The following is a 16,037-nucleotide window of genomic DNA, read 5'->3' on the forward strand; positions in this document are numbered from 1 at the left end:
AGAAATTCGGTAATCTCGTACGCTAGATGAACACGTGAAGTCTCGTGTATTAGCAAGCCACGAGGTTGACTGAAGGGAGGACTATAGATGAAAATGTAATTAGATGCTTTGCTTTACTGAAGAAATAGTATGCCACTGCCCGGGTGACAACTGACGATAGCCTCTAGGGCTTGTCTAGGGCTTGAGATTTCGCATGATGATTGTCTGTCATATTGGTGTTTTAGTGTCGTACGTTCCCAGGGCTTTGGGTCCGGTATGAGCGAAATGTTACCACTGAGAATGGATCAGAATGGATCAGCCCATGCTGATGGGACGCATCGTCCCAAACTCACGCGCACAAACTTTTCGCATTGTACATAGTTTATATGTATGTATGTATGTATGTATGTATGTATGTATGTATGTACGTATGTGTATGTATGATGATGGTTGAGCTAGGGAAGATTCCTGTTTTGCTGAATGAAGATTGCCACTCTTGTTCTCCAGTTCTCCAACTATTCGCTCATTACGGATTTCCTACCTGGTTAAGAATACTATTGAAATAGCACGGGCCTCTATATACTACTGTCATTTATCAAGTAATCCGGACCACAAGAAGCTCTAAGCTTCTTTGATGGCGAATTGATGTTCTGGACCGGTTCCGCGATATGGTTCTCGTCGCCGGCTGACACTGGGTAACACAAAATACGCAAACTGTTTACATAGATCGGCCTTTCGGGGGGTTGATAATAATACGTGGAAGAACCCAGAGAACTGTCTGAGGTTGTATGTTGCTTGTCTGCGGACCTATGTAGGATCCCTCCATCTTTATCTACATAGGCACATGTAGGAGATAGATAGGTAGCTAATAAGTTGTGATGTAGATAGCGTATGAGATAGTGTACGTTATGTGGTAGTATATGTAGTTGACATCACATTTGGGGTTGTTTCTTTTTTCCCGGTACCTTTCGTCTCCAACTGTCAGATTATCTTAAGCCCCGGATCAATTACCTGCTTGCATATCGACTTGCCATGCTTTGCTCAGTAAAGTAATAAAATACCGCTGGTGCATCGTTCCTGCAGGACGAATCTGCAGGCACAAATTTGACATGCAAGGTACTGGTCGATGAATAGGCCGAGAGATATGCGATTAGTATGGAAATGTGGAAGTGTGGAAGTGTTGTACATACATACTAAGGTACATAGTAAAGTATATTAAAGTATAGATGTACCTCACAACATTCAATACTTCGATCCGTTTTCTATCATCTACACTATCAACGGACCGGACAAGCTATCCTGACTACCCTAACTACCCTGACGTATTCTAGTTTCCAGCACTGTGGGAGCCGGGTAACAGGCCGCATAATGGGAGGCAAATTAACTATGAAGGCTCTTGCCTGGGATCCTGTCGAGCCGGAAGGCTTCCACGGAACTGTTATGGATACCTTGTAAAGTCGGAAGTCCCAGCGAGCTGTCTAGGCATTCTGGCGGTGGAATAATTGTCTGGACCCTGATAAAGCTTCCTGATTTGGGACTCTAATCCGATAAAACACCGCTCCACCGCTATGTTAGTACGACGTAGCATATGTACATTAAGTACTACATATGTAGAATAACAGCACTGACGATACACTACGGGCCATAGTAATGCATACCTGCACAGTACATAATCCATGTACTAACATGCATATGTAGGTACGTATATGTATGCGTAAGGTTATGTATAATTATGTATAATTATGTATTGTATATGTATGTAGGTAGGTATGTACTATGTATTTCTAGGTTTGTTCAGGAACGCAATCTCTAATGCAATGCTAATGCTAATGCATTGGCAAATGCACTATTAAACATGCACGGCAAAAGAATGAAACGAACGATGGATGTTCTAATGATACCCAAACAGCTCTCTCTGCGCTGTGATAGCACGTAAGAATATGCACAATACCTACCAATGCAGAGTTGTGCTTCCTGACACGGCCCCCAAGAGAATCGATAATCCTCAACGCCCATGTACGTATTAGTACATTTCCGTACGCTAGGAACGGTAGCGAGCCCGGCGAGCGTATCACCGATATTGAGACGCGGCTTCTAAGGTGCGCTATGATAGAAGCCGCTTTAATGTTCGTTGGAACGGCAGAACGGCAACTGCATCATGCGTGACAGCGTAGTAGGCACGTTGTTTGAAGATCCGAAAGGTTGGTATCAACTCACGTAGGTATGTATTCTGTAAAAGATTACGAATTGGCGGTTTGATAATCTGATGCAAACTGGTGGAGGTGGTGTTTGTAGACTTAGACGAGGAGACGATTGCGTTGCGGTGCGTTGCGGTGCGCTGCGGTGCGTTGCGGACGGGCTAAAAAAGAAAAGTACTATGTAAATTGATGTTCCTTTTTTTTTTTTTTTTTTTTTCGATTTCGATATTCAATGTTTTCTGTAGTGGTTCCGAGGCCGAACCGCGTGCGGAAGGTGCTGTAAAGAAACGGCTTTGGGATCCAATGACTGCATTAGAAGATCCCGAAGTACGAAAAAGGCAGGAAGGACTTGCCTTTGGTGGTGGTGACGAAGTCTCGTAACGGCCATATTACATTACATACTTCTAAGATTATTTCCTGCAAGTTAACAAAGTTAAAAAAAGAAAGTAAGAATAGAAGCTGATTTCTTTCCCACCTATTCCCGCTTGACGCCTAACACCTAACAGCATACAACCTGACACCCGTTTCTTCGTTGATTACTAGTAACATTAAGTCGGTCACCTCAACTCGTCACGTCCATCACGATGCCGTACTTTGGTTTCATCAACATCTAATCTAACACAAAACCCTATAAACTATCGAGCCTAGTCCTATTAACGCTACATAGAACGTTTCCACTACGTCGGTGCAAAGAACAGACCCATCAGATCTTCTATCACATCGATATGTATATGTGAAATGTGGGGTGCAATCTCATGTAACAGAATGTTCGCCGAGTTGACCGTTGAGAGTTGACCGTTGAGAGTTGATCGTTGAGAGTTGACCGTTGACCGTTGACCGTTGACTATCTATGTTCTCTCACTCGCAGAATAAGCCTACGGCTGGTATCAGCCAACCCCGTCTCACGATTCCTGTGATACACCGAAGAGAGGAAAATAAAACCCCAAAGTATGTTCCATAAACAGAAGGCCTCAAGGTGATTTGACGGATACCGTATCATCGGCGTCTCTAGCCTCTTCTCTCTGGATGAATAGGTTGCATCTAACAGTGAATCGATGGATAGTGCTTGCATATCAGGAACGCGCGCGTTTTGGAGGATTTGTCCACTCACACACAGACATTCGGGGGCTAATCCTATGTTTCCAATATCAATCGATGCAACCGCTTTTAGCAGATTTTGGCAGATTTTAGCAAATTCTAGCAGATTTTAGCAGATAAATTGTGAACAACATCCTTCATCACAAGCTAATCTGGGGTCAATCTGCCAATGCGAGTCCAGCTTAGGCAAAACACGCTCATCATTGGTCTTCATTTACTGAAACTACTTCACACCAAAATATATGGATTGGCATCTATATCCAATACGATGCATGCCCGATACTGTTGTATTACGCACGCGATGGCAGGCTGCCTCTTACTGCATGCTTACCACGCTCACCTCACCTAGATGAGTTCTTCATTGAGCAGTTCACAGCCTATTAGTGAAATCCAATCACCGGCAGTTTGCCAAATTTCCATTTTTCATTTTTCATTTTCAATTGCGGAACGTTTGTTTGGCTGCATCTTGGGTTTCTGCAGAAACCCAGAAACCCAGCATCGTGGTGTCGATGGGAGGTTATCCCGGCGGTCAACGTCATTGCCATCACCATTTAATCACCATTAATCACCATTACGAGTTGTGATTGTCTTGTCTACACTGTAGTCTGTTTGCCCGCCCCGAGAAATAATACATGGCTTCATAGCCTTTTATCGCCATCGGCTATCGTTCCGGATTCTATGGAGCATCTACCTAATACCAAGCCTTCCGTGATCCAATCGACAAGTCCAAGAGGCTGTCCGAGGCTTAATTATAAGCGCAGTCTTTCTCGTGAAGGCGCCGAATGGCGAATGTGATCCATAGCGCGACGCCTGACCCTTCGTACCTGCATTCCATCACGTCGTTCTACTGGATGAGCACCATGGGCTGGCGCAGAGGACTCCGCGTCGCGCGCAGGCTGGACGGCGTTCAGCGACTGGCTGTGCAATGTTGCAGCCGAACACAACCACCACCGACTAGTGCTTTGGCAAAAGGACGAATTATGCAAATTGTGTGGCTCGCTTCCTCGTGTGGTCCAGCGGTCAAACCGACCTATCACAGGTGGCAGTTCGCTATTGTACAATACAAATACATACGACGTAGATATGCATGATCCAACCATCCAAGAAAACCCTGAGAAAAACTTGTGCAGAGTACCATCTACGGCAATCAATTCCCTAAAGAGCCCTAGAAGCAAATGGGGAAGGCCGCCGAGATACTACTGTATGGGCATCGTCTCACTTGTCTATTCGCTAGGTGTATTAATTATGCATCATGTTAATGCTTTACGTATACTATCTACGTTAAGGTATCAGGTATCGAGTATCAGGTATCAGGTCTACTATCAGTCGTATATACATTAGGTACTTAATATACTTACATGTAGATATGTATAAGCCGTTTAAATATTTACATGTACCTCCTGGCAAATATCTATCTACACTATCTATCTAGTGTAGGTTAGAAGGCTTTACATAGATTATGACGAATTATGTACACGAATAACGTCTTACATAGATAACGACAAGAGATGGCAGGATGGCTAACCCGATACTTCACCGTATATTGGTTATCCTAGAATTTGCATAATACTTCAAAAGAATATACTCCAAAAGAAGAGCCAACAACAACCCCATGTTTAGCTGTCGAATGCAGAACTGCTATGTATGTATGTACGCTTGATACCAGGTCGGGTCTGGGAGTCCGTATCGTTCTCTGAACGGTGCTAGGCGATATGCAGGGTGTCGTATGCTTGCGCGTGCGTACAAACCAGCGGAGTTTAAAGGTGTATACACTATGTACACTATGCAATACTAGACAGGTATACGACCAGTCGGACAAGGTTTCTGCTGTCCGTCGATAAAAAGAGAGAGGCAGACATAACATGAGAGCATAACATAAGATACATGGGACATAACATAATGTACCCATCAATACGCGGTACCTCGCCCTCCCTCTAGTGTCATCCAGATTTAGAATCGCTCGGTGGCTGCGCCCACATAGTACTAGTCGACATACCCACTCATCTCATGTTTCCGTTTTTGCCCCAGACATGCAGTAGACAAGGTTGGCCAGTGGTAACGACCCAGGCCGACCAGGACCATCTTTATGTAGACCCCCTTGTCAGCTTCCCCAAGTGAGACATACATGGGTGACCTTGAGTTGAGTGGGTTCCCTATGGGTCTTCCATTCCACCCGCAGGCCCTCCAGTGCCTATCGATGGGCTCTTTTATCTGGTGTAGATGATCTGGGCGGGCTTCGACTATTTTACATTATCCTCTACAAGGTTCGCTTCAACCACGTTCATTACTCTCTTACCTAGTCCGTGATCGACATATCAGTCGACTTAGGTTGTCTTCTATTTCTTCATAACCCTATCGGTTCTCTTGTTTCTTCCGTGACTCGACATTTTGGAATCGTTCGATCACTCCTCGAACTTCCTGCCCTTCTTTAAGTATACAACAAAAGTCACATCCTATCCTCTCCCAAGCCAGTCTGCTTGACGATAATACCCGGGAGTTCCAAGTCGAGGACAGGTTCATGTACAGCAGCATATACATCGAGTCATAAGCAACTAGATGGTCTTTGGTATATATCAGGACCTTTCATTCATTCAGACATCCAAGAACCGAAACCACCATCTTTAGGCCAACCGCCCACCAAACGTACCTATTGTACAATACAATTACAACTACAGCTACAACTACCACTATACTTAATATATAAACGAAACGAACACGGCAACACTCTAGAGAGTCATCAGCAAACGTAACCAAATTCGGTAACAGGTTAGTTCCTTAGAGGATCAAGAAGGTCACCGTCCCGCAAAGACTGACAGGAAAGGTAATCAGTCACGACAATGGATCCAACTATGATGGGCTCGCAGATGGGACCAACACCCTTCTTCTACTATACGCCGGACCCCAACCCAGAGAACCGGCACCACGGCCACTTCAGTCAGCAGCCAGGGTTTCAACAGATGCAACAACAACAGGTATTCCCTATCGTACCTACGTTGCCATCGACACCGATCTACTCGAGGCCGAATTCGTCTTGCTCGCAGCAACCTCTATCAGCCAAGGTATTCGGTGCCGTTCCCAGTAACATGACTCCCATGGCATCGCCACAGGCCATACACCGACCAGCCATTATGCTTCAGAACCAGCCTATGAAGCTGGCGCTAGAGACTGAGCTTTGCGATCACGATGGCTTCTACTACCCGGCTACACCGCCCCTGTCAACATCGGGCAGCTCAATGGGCAGCCCATGCAACACGAACGACATGCTAGCCACACCGCTGAACCCCATGTTCTCCGGGCTAGATGGACTCGACGGATGCGAGATGGTGAAGCCCGAGGTTGAGACGATGCCGGAGAACCTGGAGAATTTGGATTGGGCCAACTGTGGCTCACCTCCATTAACACCTGGTAGGTCCTTGTTTCTTTCTCTTTTTGGATTGATTTTAAGTTTTGGTCGGGATCTATGATTGGGATCTAGCTGCTTGGATTTGACAACCGAATAAGTTGTTTAAATCCGACTTCTAAAAATACGAACTGCAAAGGTGCAGTTGAGTTTCGGGGCGGGCTGGCGGGGCTTGGATTGGAATTCACCGCTTATCTTGCCTATCTTTTAAGCCTAGGGGACATTTGGTTGCTAACTTTAATTTTTTTCTGCCCTTACAGTTTATCTGCAATCGCAATCCACACAGGCACCTTCAGTCACCTCTAGCTTCTCAAGCGATCACCTTTCGCCTACTTCCTGCCCCTCTTTATCGCCGTCTCCGTCACCGTATGCACGATCTGTTGCATCGGAACAAGACGTTGATTTTTGCGACCCTCGGAATTTAACTGTTGGCGGTGTGTCGAACCCCACTCTATCGTCCGAGTTCACAGCCCCTGTCGCATTAGAAGAATTCAGGGGTGACGTTCTCCAAAAACAATCGCTCCCTGATAACTTCACTTTCAACACTGAGCTTCAACACGGACTTCCAACTTTCGAGGATATCTCGGATTTGGAATCCGAGGACGACTTTGTCAATCGCCTAGTTAACATCAGCGAGCAATCTGCCGATTTGAAGAGGCCGCGCTCTGGTACTTGCTCTACTACCCTATCTTTGGGTCACGAGTCCTTCTTCGCAGAGAGTGATTTCGACACCGAGGACACAGCAGCCACTGGTCTTTCTAGTCCTGCTAGTTCCTCAGAGTGCGAATCGCACAAGGACAAGAAGGTAAAGAAGTCAAAGAAGGAATCGCGCAAATCAGTTCCCGTCATGAACGTTGCTGCTGATTCCAGCTCTGCTCAGAGCGACGAGCAGCAGCAGCAGCAGCAGTCGGCTCAGAATGATGCCACACAAGCCAGCAGCAATGCAGGATCATCATCAGGATCAAGCGCACCTACTACTCTTCCGGCCCCACCAAACCGCCGAGGCCGTAAGCAATCATTAACTGAGGACCCGAGCAAGACTTTTGTCTGCGAACTATGCAACCGCCGCTTCCGCCGACAAGAGCACCTGAAGCGCCACTACCGTTCTCTGCACACGCAAGAGAAGCCCTTTGAATGCCACGAGTGCGGCAAGAAGTTCTCCCGAAGTGACAACTTATCTCAGCACGCGCGAACTCACGGCAGCGGTGCTATCGTCATGAACCTCATTGACGGTAGCGAAGAGGGACTCGAGATGATGCCGTCTGGAGAGTCGGACTACTCTAATTACGGAAAGGTGCTTTTCCAGGTCGCATCTGAGGTTCCCGGTAGCGCCAGCGACTTATCATCAGACGAATCTCCCAGTGAGAGCCAGGGCAAGAAGAAGCGCAAGCGATCTGAGTAAATCATCCAAATTCCTCGGGAAGGATTGAGATCAGCTTTACACGCTTTGAAGATCGAATAAGAGATCTCGGCGTACGCCCATTAATGATATAATGACTTTCACACATTCGACCGATTCCCCCAGCGCATTCACGGATCTGGTCTCAAGGCCCTAGGTAGAGAGGACTACAAAAGTTGCACTTTGATTTTTCAGCATCGACTTGTCTTCTTGTACCATTATTGTGAAAACATTTTTTTTTCTTCCAATCATGACGACTATTTAAAAAAGCTCAAGGGAGCGGCTACGACAGCCATTAAGGGATACAAGGGTTTTGGTGACGAGGCGCGAACGGGCGGGCATTTTTGACAACAATACAGAGGCAGAATTCGCCATGGACAGCAATGCAATACACTATTTTCGGCGGCTTATAATTCTCTACGCTCGTTGTAATTTCTACAGCGAGGCGGTGCAGAGCAGCCGTCCTCGCGGTAGGACACGATCAGTGAGAGGGAGGAGGAACCAGAAGACGATGCTCGAAGGGGCCCTTCACTGAAATCGCTCTTCGTGTGTCTAATTTCTAGTTATTCAGTTTATTTCCCGACTTTATTGCGATGGCTTTCGTGGCAGTGCTGGTCACAAGAAGATAGCTTTGAGCAGGAACCTATGTACAGATAGGAAATTAAATCTAGCAATGGATTTTGTCGCCAGTAATTATTTTGCCTTGAATTTAAAGTGTGTTTGTGATGATTCCAATTCCTATTGTTTACCTACCTACTATAGGTACGTAGTAGAATACCAAATTGTACCAGTAGAGATGCTTTATCGTACATGGAATCGTACATGGAATGTATTCAACATTGAAGGTTTACACGGGACAAGTTTCTTTGTGTAACAAGTACATGGATCTGTCTACTTCGATACATACGTTTAGGTACCGTCCGGTACGTTTTACATTTCAAGATTCAATGCCCTTTTGTCATACGTTAGTCACTCAAGTCCGACAATTAGCCCGCTAACGGATACGGTCCGTCTTTCAAAACCCGAATAACATACACGCGTACCTAACGGAGGGACTTTTGTTAACTAACTACATGTACTAATTATTCAAGATAGCGAGATAGCCAACTCGTATCTTCTCTAGGTAGTTTACCATGGTAGAACGCTTTTAGTCGGTTAATTATCTCCAACTATCTCTCTTACAATGTCTGCCAATAAAAAAAAAATCGGCTCCTAAGATTATAGCTTCTAGACTTTCAACAATCCGAAACCATCAAAGCTAGCAATCAAGTCATAGCTCAAAGTCTAGGACCGCTATTTTAAAGATCCTATGAAGTCATAACACGCCGAGATCAGCTGAGATATAGCGAAGAAAGGTGAAGCAATCGTGCCACACTGATATCGCGATAGTCGAGATTTGGTTCCGTTTCGTCTAGTACAGAGAACCGGGTACAGAAGCTTGGTACGGGGAGAAATGACTCCCTGCTAGGCCGGTGGACTATTCGATTTTTCTTCTATTGCTCCGAAATTGATAGCTGTCAGGCCTTTGCAATTACCGAATACCCATGTCATGCCAGAGCCATGGCAGCCGACAGACCCCTACACGTTGTCGCGCTGGTCTCCGGGGGGAAGGATAGCTTCTACTCCATTCTCCACTGCCTGGCGAATGGGCACCGCGTCGTAGCTCTAGCTAACCTCCACCCGCCGCCTAGAGTTACCAATGCTAGCCGTTGTAGCTATAGCAGAGATGCCAACACTTCCGGAAGCATAGGCAGAACTGAAGCCGAAGAGGTAACTGGGGCCGATGCCGGTAGCACTGCTACTACTACTGCTACCATACGGATCTCCCCCGGCGTGGATCAACAACACCCCCAGCACCCTTCATGCCCTACTTCATGCTCGGCACCGGAAATAGACCATGGTGGCGACGAGCAAGAAGACGAGGCCGACCTGAATAGTTTCATGTACCAGACCGTGGGTCACCAAGTTATCCCATTATATGCACAGGCCACGGGACTACCTCTATTCCGTCGATCTATCCTGGGAACAGCAGTGGACCACGGCATAAGCTACCAGGAACCTGGTGGCCACCGGGAAGACGAGGATGAGACCGAGTCGCTCGTCCCGCTATTGCGTGCTGTTCTCGAGGCCCACCCGGACGTCAACGCCCTGTGTACAGGCGCTATACTATCGACCTACCAGCGAACCCGCGTCGAATCCGTTGCTCTGAGGCTCGGCCTAGTGCCGCTGGCCTATCTGTGGCAGTTCCCCGAGCTTCCGTTGCCCTTTGCCGCCAAAGATAGTCAAGCTGCAGGTACCGATCGGAGCGATGATGCGCAACTGCTCCGCGATATGGCAGCCGCAAGGCTAGAGGCCCGTATTGTGAAGGTGGCTAGCGCTGGCTTAGGAGAAGAGTTCTTGTGGGAAAATGTGGCAAGCGAGTCCGCCGTGTTTCGCATCCGCCGCGCGCTCCGCCGCTTTGGGGGCGACGGGGGACGGGGTGCCGTCTTAGGAGAGGGCGGCGAGTTTGAGACGCTTGTCGTAGACGGCCCGTCGGTGCTGTTTAAGGGTCGAGTAATGGTTGATGAAGATGACAAAAGAATCGTACGTGAGGGTGGCGGGAGCGCTTGGCTAAGCATTCGTAAGGCTAAAGTCGAGATGAAGTCGGATTTGGATGCATCATCTCAGACAGACGGGTATGGTGTTCGTATCCCAGACCTGCTCGATTTGGAATTCAAGACTGTTCTCGAGTCGCTGCATAATGAGGGCAAACTGGGGTATGATCATAGCGGGTTATCTCAGACATTACTGTCACCTGCATCGAGCTTGTCTCGGTATAAGCACACCGAGTCTGGTAGCAACGACTGGTACTTTGTTGGAAACCCGGGGGGCATTGAAGATCAGACAGCTAGCGTCGTTGACGAGGTTCGTCGACGGCTAGGCGAACATGCCCTACCGTCGACAGCAATTGTCAGTTCCGTCATCGTGTTACGGCGTATGGCAGACTTTTCGACCGTTAACAAGCTCTACGGTGCCCTGTTCCGTGAACCAAACCCGCCTGCTCGAGTAACTATCTCATGTGGGGATTCGATGCTACCTCGAAGCGCCGACATAGTTGTTCTCCTCACCGTTCAGCGTCATTTGAAGCGAAATGAAAGGCGTGGTTTGCACGTCCAGTCGCGGTCATACTGGGCACCAGCCAACATTGGCCCATACAGCCAAGCGGTCACGTATCCCCTGCTCAGGAGCGACGAGGGTCAAAATAACGATGCCCAAAACTCAGAATTGCTTCTTGCGGTGTCCATCGCGGGCCAGATACCCTTGGTACCCGCCTCCATGACCCTGCCTCCGATACCGAAAGACGGCAGCAGCAGCCTCGCATTGCAAATAACCCTAGCGCTGCAACACCTCTGGCGTGTTGGCGGTGAGATGAAGGTCCAATGGTGGAGCGGCGCCGTGGCATACTTCCCGCGCTCGGCCCTCCGTTCGGAAGCGAGACACAGTGCCCTGCTTGCATCAGCGGCGTGGAACGCAGCGCACGTGGCATCCTCTAGTCTGTCGACAGACGCGGTAGAGGAGCCGGACCCTTGGGATCGAAGGTATAATCCTGCGTATATGATATACGGTAATAGCAGCGACGATACCGCTTCGAGACCGAGCCTCCCTGATTGGGAGGTCTTGAGGGATTTCGATGCAGGTGCAGATGCAGATGCAGATGCTGACGCTGAAGATGGGAATATTCCCCACAGACCACTACCGTTTGTCTTCTCCGCTGAGGTCGAAGAGTTGCCGCGTTCGGCTGGTGTGGAGTGGCATGCGCATCTGGGATTCGCGAACGTAGACGCCGGATCTATCCGGTTATATGTCGCTGGCGGTGGAGGGACCCCGGAAGATCCCCTCTTGCACCACGTCGTTGTCGAGTCCCCCTCAGGTGACGTGTTTGCCCAGACAGCAGCTATTTGCCAGGCAATTGAAGGACCTATCTCGGCATTACCCCTCACTAATGCGGTGGATTTTGAGAACATAGTGGACCATTATGCAGTAGTTGTTAAGAGGTCTCTACTCAAACTACTGGAGGGCTCGGAGCCCGATGATTCTGTTGTTGTCGTCGTACCAACCCCGAAATTCACCTATGTTGACCCCGAATCGTTCAAGTTCCCCGAGCATATAGGAGCTTGGTTAAGTAAGGGCGCGATAATACCGTGTAGGTCGCTATGGGATCCACAAGGTCGTCGCTTGAATATGGTGTCTATATTCGAAACTAGATGGTGTAAAGTACGTTAGGGACTGGATAGAAGTGATATAGAATAATAGATGAAGAAAAGAAGTTCAGCAACTCAGTCGTAAAGGACATCTTCATGTGTCATAGATAGCTGACGGGTATTCTCTTGTAGAAATCTTAAACGATGAGCATATCTATATTGGTATATACTATCTAGAATACCGTCTATAATATCATCCAACTACCCGTACTATAATCATCAACTAAGTATGCAAATCGTTATCATATTAAAGGCGTGAATACTCAAAAATCAACACCCAAAACTTCATTGAACTCTCTTCCTTTGCTGCAGCGCAGGCGCCAGCCCTTTCCAAAAATCACATCTTTCCCACTGGTCCTCCGGCACCGTCTCCATGGAGAAGTTGCCCACCTGCATGAGTAATCTCTCACCACCACTACCAGTACCATTACCATTCCCGCCCCCCTCCGCATCCCACAACTCCCACACCGGAGCCCCGGGCGTCCGCAACGCAGACGGGTCCAAAGTCCGCACAAACGAGATCCAGTAGTCCATAACCCACGGCACCACACCCGCAGCCGCAGCCTCGTTATAATAGCTCGCCGGCCCGCGCCCCGGCCCCTGCTGGCTATCCGGCCCAAACACGGCCCACGACTCCCATATATGCGGCACGCCCAACCCCATCGCCGCGTTCATCGCGTCGTAGACGTCGTACCGGTAGCTCCAGGCGCGGCGGGGGGCATACGAGGCGAGGAGGGTGTTCGTCGGGCAGATGAAGGTCGCCTCGCCGTAGGCGGTTGCCGCGGAGGGGAACCAGGACGCGTGGAGGGGGACGGCGGCTTGGAGCGGGTATATGGAGGGGACGGCGCTGGCCTGGGCGGCGGAGAGGCGCGGGTAGTTGTTCTGCAGGAACAGCGTCATGGCGTCTGAGCTGGCTGCGTCGGCGGGCGCGAAGACGGTGCCTTCGTTGGTGGTGGTGCCTAGTATGAGGGGCACGTCGACGAAGGAGCCCTGGGAGAAGAGGACGGAGGGCGAGTCCGGGAGGAGAGAGCCGTCGACGCAGGGCGTCCAGTAGAATAGGGGTAGTGGCGCGGGAAGACCCGGGCGTCCGGGGAACGGGGAGGGGATATTCGCGGATTGCTGGAGGGTGGCGGTGTCTTTGCTCCGGAGACACGACATTGCATCTTCGTCGTCGTCGTCGTCGTCGCTGCACCCCGTCTGCGAGAGCACCATGTCGAACTGCCACTCGAGATCCGCAACGGTCGGCTGCGCGGGGAAGAAGGGGGATTCCCCGATAGCGCCTACGAAGAGATCGTCACTACTACCACTACCACTACCACTACTACTGGTGCCGTTCCCGCGCAGCGTCTGCCCGCCCTCCGCATACGAAATAAGCAAATGCAGCGCGACGGAGCCGGCCCCAGCCGACGCCCCGTGGATCACGACGTGCGCCGGATCGCCCCCGAACTGCGCGATATGCCGCCGGACCCAGCGCATAGCCTCGCGCTGGTCCCGGAGCCCGGTATTCAAGTCTCCCGCCGCGCCGTCGCCGTCGCTGCCGCGCACGCGCTCGCTCGCCAGGAAGCCCCAGAGCCCGACGCGGTAGTTGAAGTTGACCAGGACTATGTTGCGGCCCGAGCGCTCGACCACGGCGGTGCCGTTCCAGTTGGCGTTGCTGTTGGTGGTGTAGCCTGTTGTTTTCATATTTGCCTAGTTAGCGCGGAGTTGAAGGTTGGTCTTTGGGTTGTTGAAAAAGGGGGGGGTATGGTTGGGTAGGTATTAGAGTGCAGGTAAATAGGAGAGAGGACAAAGAGTAAGAAAAAAAAAAGGGGGGGGAGCAAAGACAAACCTCCGCCCTGGATGAACAGCCACACGGGCAGCTTAGAGTCGACTGTCGCGTTAGCCGGCGCCCATACGTTGACGTACAGACAATCTTCATCTTGGGCTCCGTCGTTAGGATACGGCGCCGAGATGCCCAGACAAATAGGGCCGAACTAGATTCACTCCGTGCGTTAGTCAAATCATTCATTTCCTTCATTCTATTTCCTTTCGTCCTGTTTACCTCCTTCTCCTTCTCCTCAGGATGTTTATTTCTATACCATGGATAGATACTTGATAAACAAGACAAGACAAGACAAGACAAGATAAAAAACACCCTACCGTATCAGCCGCCTGGTCCCCCGAATCGTCCACCTCCGGCTCGATCGGAGCCCGCCATCTACGCTCCCCCGTCGGCGGCGCCGCATACCGCATGCCGAGGTACTCCGCGACGCCGCCATCGCGGCCCACAAGCGAGCCCTGGTACTGCGCGTATCCCAGGTTCACGCGGGCGATGTCCGGTCGCGATGGGGTCTACGTGCGTTAAGTCTTAGCGCCTGGTCTACCGCGGAACTCTAATTCAGGGGGAGAGCAGGCCGGAAAAGAAAGAAAGAAAGAGAGAAGAGGGGGGGAGAGGGAAATAGGAGGGGGGTGTAGTATTACCCTCTTGTCCTCCTCGATAGCCCTGTCGCGATTCCGTCTGGGTACTAATATAGCCGTGGGAGTGACTACGACGACGACGACGACGACCGCTATCGTCGCCAGCACCGCAAAGACGTGCCATGGCTTAACGGCTCGTCTTGGGACGCCGAGGGTTTTCATAGCTATGGCGGCGGTTGTTCATATATATCATAGGATACGGGAAAGGCGGACCAGAGCTATCGGGTGTGGTTGGTAAATAAAGACAGTCGGTATCAAGGTCTTCCCCCTCCTCAAATCCATCCGAACCTTCACGAGATGGATGGATGGATGGATGACACCCTTTTTTTTCTAAGTTAGGGAGTTTGTGTTGTCAACTCGACTTCCCCTCCCCTCACATCTGATCTGATCTGATCTGATCTAGCCAAGCACTGCGACAGGCACAAAGAAAGCATGAATCAGGGATCTAACCTAGTGATCTAGTATGCCTTGTCCCTCGTCGCGCAGCATCAGTTCTCCCGTCGCAGTCCTAGGTACTCTTCTCTGGCGCGCAGAATTCAAAGTCGTCCGTCTGCAGCTAACCGAGACAAGTCCCCGAGATACTCCAAAGTGATGGCTCGGATCATGAGATCTCCGCTCTCGTGGAGGATTTGGGAAAGTGATTAATCAGTTTTACCAAAATTCCAATTTAAACAACTCGAATATCATGACACAATACCAAGTCAATACCAAGTCTGAATATTTTCTGGGAGACCGACTCACTTAGGATACCTTAGGTACGTAACTCCAATCGAGGAGAATCTAATAGAGCGAATTTTAACATTAAGATTAATTTCCTTGACGTCAGTAATAGAGCCATATGGTTGTTAAACAACATTAAAGAGTAACTAGGCAGGGGACAGACTGGGGACAGACTGGGGATTGTCGCTCATCTTTCTATTTTCATCCACACCTCACCTCTCATGCATGCACGGTTCACCGCCTGAAGAAACGAAACAGAGCTGAACGAAGAAAGTATTCATCATATGCACGTACTTATTTATCTAAACAGCAGAAAGCATTACTTCAACTCGATCCTCCCCCTTTACTCCAATGCTCTGCTCGCATCCGCTTTCCAACTCAACTTCGGCTACGAAGTCAAGATAGGCAACATGGCGAGCGAGACAGTCCATATTAAAAACAATGCTCATGTCCATTCATTCCAAGCCAATACCTAGTAAGCCCGTAACGCCCTAGTCATTCAAACATTTCAATGCGGGAGAGCTCGCCGGTGAGAAGAAACGCCA

General features: G+C 49.4%; 4 protein-coding genes across 4 annotated transcripts; 2 read left to right on the top strand and 2 right to left on the bottom strand.

The window, feature by feature from the left end:
• Nucleotides 1-3,932: 3,932 nt before the first annotated feature.
• F4813DRAFT_317404 (uncharacterized protein) lies at nucleotides 3,933-4,601 on the bottom strand. The gene has a single exon (XM_049240958.1). It carries the CDS (start codon nucleotides 4,373-4,375, stop codon nucleotides 4,025-4,027), a length of 351 nt encoding a protein of 116 aa, XP_049102207.1. The 5' UTR covers nucleotides 4,376-4,601; the 3' UTR covers nucleotides 3,933-4,024.
• Nucleotides 4,602-5,963: 1,362 nt separating this feature from the next.
• F4813DRAFT_317465 (uncharacterized protein) lies at nucleotides 5,964-8,289 on the top strand. Its single transcript, XM_049240959.1, has 3 exons — nucleotides 5,964-6,680; nucleotides 6,936-8,216; nucleotides 8,270-8,289. The coding sequence occupies exons 1-2, from the start codon at nucleotides 6,113-6,115 to the stop codon at nucleotides 8,075-8,077; spliced, it is 1,710 nt and encodes a 569-aa protein (XP_049102208.1). The 5' UTR covers nucleotides 5,964-6,112; the 3' UTR covers nucleotides 8,078-8,216; nucleotides 8,270-8,289.
• An 806-nt stretch (nucleotides 8,290-9,095) lies between these two features.
• F4813DRAFT_351418 (adenine nucleotide alpha hydrolases-like protein) lies at nucleotides 9,096-12,468 on the top strand. Its single transcript, XM_049242411.1, has one exon. The coding sequence runs from the start codon at nucleotides 9,635-9,637 to the stop codon at nucleotides 12,335-12,337; it is 2,703 nt and encodes a 900-aa protein (XP_049102209.1). The 5' UTR covers nucleotides 9,096-9,634; the 3' UTR covers nucleotides 12,338-12,468.
• A 132-nt stretch (nucleotides 12,469-12,600) lies between these two features.
• F4813DRAFT_387109 (alpha/beta-hydrolase) lies at nucleotides 12,601-14,934 on the bottom strand (the record flags this gene model as incomplete). Its single annotated transcript, XM_049246516.1, has 4 exons — nucleotides 12,601-13,985; nucleotides 14,144-14,288; nucleotides 14,455-14,646; nucleotides 14,776-14,934. The coding sequence occupies 4 exons, from the start codon at nucleotides 14,932-14,934 to the stop codon at nucleotides 12,601-12,603; spliced, it is 1,881 nt and encodes a 626-aa protein (XP_049102210.1).
• Between the last annotated feature and the right edge of the window lie 1,103 nt (nucleotides 14,935-16,037).

The sequence above is a fragment of the Daldinia decipiens genome (genome assembly GCF_022478715.1).
Source record: "Daldinia decipiens strain CBS 113046 unplaced genomic scaffold F4813scaffold_7, whole genome shotgun sequence".
Lineage (NCBI taxonomy): Eukaryota > Fungi > Ascomycota > Sordariomycetes > Xylariales > Hypoxylaceae > Daldinia > Daldinia decipiens.

Excerpts from the sequence above, each read along its gene's own strand:
- F4813DRAFT_317404 (XM_049240958.1), bottom strand. The coding sequence starts at position 4,375 with ATGGTTGGATCATGCATATCTACGTCGTATGTATTTGTATTGTACAAT.
- F4813DRAFT_317465 (XM_049240959.1), top strand. The coding sequence starts at position 6,113 with ATGGATCCAACTATGATGGGCTCGCAGATGGGACCAACACCCTTCTTC. Across the intron at positions 6,681-6,935 it reads CTCACCTCCATTAACACCTG|TTTATCTGCAATCGCAATCC; the intron begins GTAGGTCCTTGT and ends CTGCCCTTACAG.
- F4813DRAFT_351418 (XM_049242411.1), top strand. The coding sequence starts at position 9,635 with ATGGCAGCCGACAGACCCCTACACGTTGTCGCGCTGGTCTCCGGGGGG.